At 31.2% G+C, this 10,335-nt stretch overlaps 1 protein-coding gene across 2 annotated transcripts; it reads left to right on the forward strand.

Moving 5' to 3' along the window:
• Nucleotides 1-1,032: 1,032 nt before the first annotated feature.
• LOC106406699 (laccase-2) lies at nt 1,033-3,686 on the forward strand. Of its 2 annotated transcripts, none has more exons than XM_013847409.3 (6): nt 1,033-1,265; nt 1,352-1,530; nt 1,633-1,877; nt 1,968-2,096; nt 2,178-3,152; nt 3,291-3,686. In XM_013847409.3, exons 1-6 carry the CDS (start codon nt 1,161-1,163, stop codon nt 3,419-3,421), a joined length of 1,764 nt encoding a protein of 587 aa, XP_013702863.1. In that variant the 5' UTR covers nt 1,033-1,160; the 3' UTR covers nt 3,422-3,686. The 2 variants fall into 2 exon arrangements, with proteins under 2 accessions (XP_013702863.1, XP_013702864.1); XM_013847410.3 differs by having other exon boundaries at nt 1,379-1,530.
• The last annotated feature ends 6,649 nt before the right edge of the window (nt 3,687-10,335 follow it).

Consider the following 10,335-nt stretch of genomic DNA (forward strand, 5'->3'; position numbering starts at 1 on the left):
TTTTAAAAAAAAATAAGTTGTCAATGATCGTTCAAAACTTTTATCAAAAAAATTGTTCAAAGTAAATTTTGAAACTAAAATATTGTATTTTATATGGTTTATAGTTTAATTTGAAACGATATATATATTAATCTTAATAATTAATTAAATTATACTTTTTACTTATATAATTTTTGTAATCATTTGTATTTTGTCATAACAAAAATTTTAAACCATGAATCATAAAATTTGAATGTGAGACTTTTAACAGTTTTATTAATTTATAGCCATTTGTAAAAATTCAAAATATAACATATACATAAAAATCTAAATTTTTATTATATGGTTATTGTGGTTGTTTAATTTATTTAATAGCTTAAAATTAAACAATGATAGAAGATGCACTATTTTTTATCAAATCTTTATTATTCAAAATCATTAATTGCCATATATACTTTAGTCACATTAGGTAATTCCGTAAATTTTATTTAAGGAAATAATAAAGTACATTAATGATGAATTTATTGTTAGTTTAATAAAAAATTTATTATATAATTAGATGGACCTACATATTTCTCTAATGATTTTAATAATCATTCTAGTGATGACATGTGGCTACAAAAAAAAGTTGTAATGCTTCTCAAATAATATATAGGGGATGATTCTAAGAATCATTCTAGTGATGACATGTGGGTACAAAAAGAAGTTGTAATGCTTCTCAAATAATATATAGGGGATGAGTTCTTTAGAAAGATAAGTGATATTTAGCTAATATCTCGATTATCTGTTTGTATCTAATTTTTAAAAAGATAAAATTATCATTTTGTTGGTACACAAATTTAGATGTAGAGCTATGGTTACCATTGTTTATACACACAATTAGTTAACTTAGAATTCACTCGGACCGTCAACAATTGGACCAACTATAACATCAACACTAAATCATCTTATTCATCACTTATCCTAATAAATCACAAATATATTTTGTTCCTTGCTTTTGTTACCAACCACTACCCTACCATTCGCCTCTTTCCCTTATATAAAAACAACATTCGACTTCTATTTACACACCACTTAAGAGCTTCACCAGAAAACGATATAACAAGAAAATCATACTTCTTACATAAATGTTCTGAAATTTAAAAACAGATTTTCCTTCAATATTCAGATAAATAGTATACATGGCTATGTGGGTTTTGCATTATCTTCTTGTGACATTTCTGATCACCATAACTTACGGCATCGACGCAGCATCTGCAGGAATCGCTCGACACTACACCTTCCATGTAATTATAAATTAGTCTCAGTTTGAGTCAATATATATTAGTTAACGACTTAAATTTTTTTTTTTTTTTTATATGATATGTTTTAGTCACTTAGTCCAATTCCCCTCTGGCAGATTCAACTTAAAAACATCACACGATTATGCAAGACAAAAACAATTGTGGCAGTCAACGGAAAATTTCCAGGACCGAAGGTTACTGCAAGAGAAGGAGATAATCTTCAGATCAAAGTTGTTAATCATGTATCCAATAACATTTCCATACACTGGTAAATTATTAGTTGCTTATAGTCTTACAATGATAATAAAATTTTCAGCTCTTGTTTAATTTTCTTTAAGCCTCAATAAATAAATGAATGTATAAAATTTAGGCATGGGATCCGGCAGCTAAGGAGCGGATGGGCGGATGGACCGTCGTATGTGACACAATGTCCAATTCAGACGGGACAAAGTTATGTTTACAACTTCACGATTATTGGACAAAGAGGAACCTTGTGGTGGCATGCACACATTCAATGGATGAGAGCCACCGTGTACGGACCATTGATCATTCTCCCTAAACTCCACCAACCTTATCCTTTTCCCAAACCCTACAAACAAGTCCCTATAATCTTTGGTAATTTATCTTCTGAACGCATAAATTTTATATATGTCCCACATGGTTAGCGATCTGTTTAAAGGATTGATGTATTTAATTTGTGTATAGGTGAGTGGTTTAATGCTGATCCTCAAGCAGTGGTACAACAAGCTCTTCAGACCGGTGCAGGTCCAAATGCGTCAGATGCTCATACTTTTAATGGGTTACCAGGCCCATTATATAATTGCTCCACAAAAGGTAATTATCGTATTTCTTGTTCTTGTCTAAAATTAAAAACTGATTTAGTTTTGCAACGATTAAATATATCTACTTTTTCAGAAACATACAAGTTGGTTGTGAAACCTGGAAAGACATATCTACTACAACTGATCAATGCTGCACTCGATGATGAACTCTTCTTTATCATAGCCAATCACACATTGACAGTGGTTGAAGCTGACGCAAGCTACGTTAAACCATTCCAAACAAACATTGTTCTTCTCGGTCCGGGACAAACCACCAACGTTCTACTCAAAACCAAACCTATTTACCCGAATGCAACCTTCTACATGCTAGCAAGACCTTACTTCACGGGCCAAGGAACAATCGATAATACAACCGTCGCAGGGATTCTCAAATACCATCACAAACCTACTTCAAACCATTTTAACTCTTCTAAAAACCTTCCTGTTATTAAACCTTCTCTACCTCCTATCAACAGTACGAGCTATGCAGCGAACTTTACAAAAATGTTTAGAAGTTTGGCAAATTCTAGATTCCCGGCAAACGTTCCAAAAATCGTGGATAAGAAGTTTTTCTTTACGGTCGGTTTAGGAACCAACCCTTGTCCTAAAAACCAGACCTGCCAAGGACCAACTAATACCACAAAATTTGCAGCAGCTATCAACAATGTGTCTTTCATCTTACCAAACACTACTTCTTTATTACAATCATACTTCTCTGGCATGTCTAAGAAAGTTTTCACAACCAATTTCCCAAGTACCCCTGTTTTCCCATTTAATTACACCGGCGTGCCACCAAACAACACAATGGTCTCAAGAGGGACCAAAGTCGTGGTCTTGAAGTACAACACGACTGTCGAATTGGTCTTGCAGGGCACTAGCATCTTGGGTATCGAGACACACCCTATTCATCTTCATGGCTACAACTTTTATGTGGTAGGTCAAGGCTTTGGTAATTTTGACCCGACCCGTGACCCAAAACAGTATAACCTAGCTGACCCGGTTGAACGAAACACTATTAATGTCCCCTCTGGTGGTTGGGTTGCTATCCGCTTCCTCGCTGATAACCCTGGTAATGATTTAAGTTTTTTTTTTTTTTAATGCGTGTCACAAGTTACAACATATATTATGCGGTTTTGAATATGACTGATGATAATTTTAATGTTTAATAAAACAGTAATTTCTTATAGTTTTTGTTTGATGGTGTCAGGTGTGTGGTTCATGCATTGCCACATTGAGATTCATTTGAGTTGGGGTTTGACCATGGCTTGGGTGGTTCTGGATGGAGACCTTCCAAATCAGAAGCTACCTCCTCCTCCCTCGGATTTCCCTAAATGTTGACTCTGACCAATCCGACGCCTAGACCGTTGCCACATCACTTTTCCCCTTCTCGATATATTTCTTTAAATTGTGCAATATGTTTTCGTTTTCCTTTTGTTTTTGTGTGTTTTTGATTCAACACCTGAGAGTTCTGAGTTTTTATTTTATTATCTTTCTCCTTTCATATTGTAAAAAGAAGAGTGAACTGAAGAGCCTTGTTCGCGGTAATAATATCTTTGTACATAATTTTGACGCAAAAAAAATAATTATTATAACCAACGGAAAACTCATTGGCAAAAACTCGGCAACGCTCTTAATCGTTTTTCATTATCTAGAAACTAGTGATGAATAGCTATAAATTTTGTTTCACTCGCTATTTATTTTTATTAAAACCAAAAAATCTAGATCTGAATAACTGTACAAAATAAAGTAAATATACTAATATCAATATCCGTAAAAACAAAAAAAAAATCACAAATACTAATACTTTTAGGAAAGGATATCTGATTCATTTGTTATATGCTTGTATATACATAAAAAAATTATATATATATATAAATTATATAACTGTTAGATTTTATGTAAGTCTTAAAATATTTTTATTAAATTGATTATTAAAGTTATCAGAATCATAAAAGGTTAATAACTTTATCTAATAAGAAAATATTATTATATTATATTATTTTGATTTTTTTCCGAATCAGATATCTAGTTAAAATATAAAATTTTCAGATATCCGAACATCGAATATAATCCAGATAGATACGAACCAGGTCGGATGGAATAATTAATTATTTATAGGAAATAGACTGTATCACTAATACCTCCAAAATTCGGATATTCGATTTGTTCCCATGTCTAATGGAAACAAAAAAAATTATTTATGATAGATGACAAAAGATGGAGTCGTTAACAACTTTCATTGAATCATTATCTTTTCAATTAATTTAGAGTCTTATTTTATCGACTGTTTTTACTATTACTAAAGTTATAATGTTTAAACTAAAATGGATACCACTAATTAGTATTCAATATTTCAGTATATTATGTTTGATATTTTCATATGGAAAATGTTTTTAAAAATAACCTAAAACACAATCCAAAATATTAGTTAAAAATAAATTTTAACCAATATATTTAAATTTTATTTTTAGTTATAACAAAATCTGTTGAGAAAATATAAGAAAATCATACCAAAATTTCAATTTTTAATAAAATAAAGCATTAATTATTTTGTAATTAGTAATATAATATTATTATAAATTAATACGAGCTAAGATTTTTTATAATACGAAAAATAAAATTATATACTAATTTTTTAATTTGATAATTATAGTATGTTTTAGCTTAAAATAGGATTTTTATGTAAAATTAAATATGGAAATTCTATTAAATTGGTAGGTTAACCTATTCTATATTTTTTAAATACCTTTCATTTACTCTAAATTAAATGTTTCAAAAATATGTCTCTAAATTAATGTTTCAAAAGTATGTATCTTTCAAAAATATGTTGACTTTTACGCTCAAGAGGTAAGTTTACTATGATATTGATTTCAATTATATCCAAAATATGATAGTTCTCATATGATAAGCTGAACTCATATTTATCAAGTATGTAAATGTTGAGACATTAAAGCATCATTTGTATCGTCTTTTGATGGGCTTTTCATATTTAAAATGGGCTGGAAAAAATCTGTATACGTGTGCGTGCGAGACATTGCTTCTACAACATGTTGTTCTGATACAGCTGTTCAGACTTCACCTATTGAAACTGGAAATGTCGATCTCGAACTGCTGGTTTTCGTTTTCGTTTTCTTTATTACAAGAAACAAATTCAAGAAAACGACTCGATGATCTACATGTTCACGATTTGAGTGATCCTTACGTTTCAACTACAAGATCCAACAATTCTCTATATCATGTTTAACAAACACTCGCAGCTCTACAAGATCACTAGCTTGAGACAAAAAAGAAGCGTAACAGATAAAATAAAAAGACAGGTTTTATGCACAACCAAACCCTCTTTCAAGACAGCGTTTTTCTTTTTTCAAACTCTCTCAAAAGGAAGTCTTCTTTCGTCAACATCTAACCCAATCTAAACCACTCGACGTCCTTTGGTTATCGTTTACCGTAAAACCGGACCAAATACATGTAATTGATCAATTTTGTAACACGATGTAAATCTATAGTCTCAATATTTTATAATAGCAAGCCTATAAAACTGTGAAAGACCTACGTACTTTGTATATGGGTCGTTTCAATTAAAAATTATATGCACGGTGATCTTCTTTAAAAACTGTTGACAAAATTTTCATTCATTTTTGGATTTGCCCACGTTGTACGCGTCTACATGTCTTATCTCGGACAAACGAGAAAATGTGGCCCTCCAAGGGCCAACACATCGGTTTGATTAGTTATGGTAATACCCAAAAGCGCGTTGACCAAACGAATGTGGTTCTATTACAATAACCTTGCAGTAATATGGTGTGATAAATACCTCTTTAGAAGAGAATTTAAAATCAGAGAAAATTGGTGAAATCGTAAAACTAAATAAATTACTGAATTGTAACTTGAAATTTTAAACCCCAAAAAATCAGGTTTTGAATTCCTAAAACTAAAATAAAACCCATAATATTGTTTATAAACTATACAATCTAAATGACCAACATGTTCTAACAACATCACATATAATCTAAGCTAGATTTTGACCTGCGTGTCTGTGCGGGTATATTTTTTAAAAAATATCATGCTATTTGTTTTTTATGTCACTGTTTAGGGTTGGACAAAAAATTCAAATTCGAAGAATCGAAACGATCCCAATCCGAATAAGAAGTACCAAATCCGAACCGAAATTGATTAAATATCCGAATTATTCAAAATTTTGGTATTTGAAGAATTAAAACTTAATCCGATCCGAACCGAAGTATTTTGGGTATCCAAAATAGATTTATATACTTATATATATTAATTATTTTTAGATTTAATATATATAAAAACATCCAAAATATATATGATATTTTTAAGTTCGTTTAAATATTTGAAAATATATACAAATAATCAAACGTAAATATCTAAAATAGTTAAAATATACTCAAAACTCCAAAAATACTTAAATAATTATTAATTGGGCAATTCTCTCAAATAGTCATTTTTAAGTTTTTGTCACAAAAATAGACTCCAAGAAAAAAATGACCAAAATAGCCATTTTTATTTTGAAAATTTTAATTTTAATTTTTTATTTTTTTAAATTTGAAACTTTATCCCCAAAACCCCACCCCTTAACTCTAAACCCTAAGTTTAGATTAGTTAAGCTTAGGGTAAAAATACATTTTTCCCTTTAATAAAACTTATTTTGGTCATTTTTTTATTGAGGGTTATTTTTGTGACAAAAACTTTAAGAAAACTATCCTTGGGAATTCCTCATATTAATTATCTATCCAAATATTTAACCAAACCAATTTAAATTGGTTATCCAAATCGGAACTGAATCCTCAAAGATCTGAACCGAACACGAAATCTCAAACAGACCCGAAAATGAACATGAACATCCACCCTAATCACTATTATATATCCTATATGTGTCATCATGGGTTACAAAAATATGTGTCATCATATAATTAATCATATTTTATACGTACTATCAAATAAGTTTTCTTATAATTAGTAATATTTTATATGTACAATCATATAAATAATCACATATATTATATTTTTAAATTTTAATTTAAGTCAGTGTTTGAAATTGGGATTTGTATTGTATTTTTGTTATATATATTGAAAACATTTTTATAATGGTTATTGGAAAATATGTTAGTAAAAATCAAATTTTGAATATATGTATATTTTTGAATATATGTATATTTTTGAATGAATTTTTGATATAAATCATTTTTAAATTATTATTTTGATTTGAATATGTATATCAAGTAACATAAACCCATTACTTTTTAATATAATATAATAGATTTCCAATTTGTTGAAGCACCATAGCCTACTGGTTAAGGTTTAAAGGCTTCTACACCCAGGTCTGGGGTTCGAATCTCAGACTATGCAATTTATTGAAGATTACAACGAATCCAGGTTTCAAGTCCTGGAGAGAGCAATTTATTAAACAATTATGAAGACTACGGAAGAAATGCTTACAAGGGATCTTCAACATGGTGCAAGTAATATCTGGCCAAGCGTGGATCTTCATAGGACGGCTCAGGTGATGCAGTTAGGCGTAAGTCTTCATAAGGCAGTTAGTATTGTCGGTTGTCGAATCGTCTATGTAATCTTTCTCATATCATAATTGTAAGATCATAATAAATCAGCGTTAAAAAAAGAAAAACTTACTGCTATCCATGTTTCCAAACATCACTATTTTTTTTACTGCTATCTATGTTACCAGACAAAAGGTTAAAATAATTCTACTTTAATAAGATAAATATAAACTCTAAATTCTAAAAGCTTAACCACGCCCCATAAAAACTTAAAATTATATATTATACATTAAAATATAACCACACTATGATAATCTAGTGGCTCATAAACTTGGATTGTTAACCAACCTGAATTCAAAAGTATTTTAGTACACTTCTTCGGTACACTTTATCATGTGGCCACACATATATGAGTCTCTTGCGTAAACCTATTTTAATATCCATAGAATATATATTCAGGAGAGCAGGCAATTAGGCTTTGTGAGGATTTTCCAGGAAAGTTTTTCCAGAAATGCATTTGCTGAAGTGTTGGAGATCTCTAAAGCATAGACCCACTCCCCCCCCCCCCCCCCCCCCCCCCCCCCCCACCCAAGCTCTTTGGTTCGTAAAAGTTATCCCAAGAGATCCACCAAATTTTTTCTTTGGATCATTACCATCCCACAAAAAAGGTGTTAAAAATGACTGAATTCTTCTGCAGAGGCTCATAGAGTAATAAGCAAGACATGGAGGAAGCCGGGATTGCAGATATACATATTTTAGCATGTTGAGCTTACATGCTAGAGAAAGCAGTATAGAGGACCAGCTGAGAGCCTTCTGTTTAATTTGATATACAATAATCGCAAATAAGTTTTTTTATGCCAAAATGCTTCGATAAGCTTAGGTATTTGTCTACACTTTTTTTTGGGAAAATTGTTTTTAAGACAAAAAAAATAAAGACATTGTCCCATTAGACTAATTTCAAATTTGGTCCATTTTTTCCTATAATGCCCTTTTTATTTATAAAAACAAACCAAATAAATAGTTTTACAAACCAAAAAAATTAGGAAAAATAGGAATTGCTTTGTAAATACCTATACCAATTTAGAGGTATTTTTCTTGTTTTAAAAATGTTTAAATAAAAATTTCAAATTTCGTTCTACGGACTGTAGAATGTACATTCTACAAAGTAGAAAATGAAATTCACATTTTTCATTAGATCTACAATGGTTAGAATATGTCTTCCACGTTTTTCAATAAATCTACTAAAGTTAGAATACATAATCTACGAAAATAACAGTAATCTAAAAATATTTAGAATACACATTCCGCGCTTAGCGTGCAATTCTAAAATATGTAGAACCTACAATCTACACATTACATAAAATTTAAAAGCTATAGAAATCGATTTCTAACGGATTAACTATATTCTACACATAGTAGAATGTAGATTCTACGGATAAGTATGAACAGTTCCGAAAATATGGGAAGTAGATTTTTGAAAATATTTGGAAATATTTTGTTTCCATTTTTTTTAAAAAAATCGATTTTTTGCACAAAAAAAGACCTGGCTACGTCTTCTTCAAACACGTATCTGCCCCTTCAATAACCCCTTGATTTTTGACAAAACATTTCACAAAAAATTCTCAAAATGTCTTCCATGATTCATATCTATGCCTATTATGGGGTATGAGAATTGGTTTTGTCTATTTGGTTTTATTAGGCCAAACAAGAGACAGTTGAGAAAGTGTCCAAGATCGTCAAGAAGCAGCTATCACTCAAAGACGATCAAAGGGTCGTTGCAGAAACCAAATTCACCGATCTAGGAGCTGATTCTATCGGCACGGTAATTCATCGAACATTCTCTTATGTGAATACATAACTTGTTGATTTTTTTTTTAAATACTGATTAAAATGGCTGAAGAAAAATCACAGAAGATTCAGTGGAGGAAGCTGCTGAGCTCATTGATGAGCTCGTGCAAGCCAAGAAGTAATTTAGTATAAGAGATCCCACTACAAGAAAACAGCGATATTATGACGGACATTCCGACGGAAAATGAAATCCTCGGAATATCCCGAGGAATTTCCGAGGAAATTCCGAGGAAATATCAATCCGTCAGACTATTCCGAGGGAATACATTTTCCTCGGAAAAAACCGATGAATTCCGAGGAAATATTATAGCCGTTGGAGAGCCGTTTGGGGATTTTACAAAATTCCGAGGAAATTCCGACAAACTAACCGTTGGCGTCGGAATTTCCTCGGTCTGTCGGCAGGATTTAACCTATAAATACAATCACTTCTCTTCCTCTTCATTCACTCCATATCTTCATCCTCCCTCTTACTCTATTTACACACGAATTTGATTCATAAAAAATATGTCTTCTTCAAATTATTTTCGTTCTTGGATCGATCGACCTCATTTGGATCCGAACACGAGATTGCTTACGGAAGAATACCAACGAGGTATAACCGAATTCATGGGGTTAGTTCACCGACAACCGGAAGCAAAAACAGGTAAGTTAAGATGTCCTTGCTCTAATTGTAAAAATAGAAAGGTTATTAAAGAGTGGGATGTTTGGACTCATCTATATTTGAGTGGGTTTACACGAAGTTACAAAATTTGGTATCATCATGGGGAAACTGATTATGAACATGGTAGTACTAGCGAACCTCAGCCAGCGGTTAGATTAGAAGAACCAATTAGAACGGATGTAGATTATGGTGTAGGTACTGAGCAGATGGTAAATGATCATTTT

Source organism: Brassica napus, chromosome C4 (genome assembly GCF_020379485.1).
Source record: "Brassica napus cultivar Da-Ae chromosome C4, Da-Ae, whole genome shotgun sequence".
Taxonomy (NCBI): Eukaryota; Viridiplantae; Streptophyta; class Magnoliopsida; order Brassicales; family Brassicaceae; genus Brassica; species Brassica napus.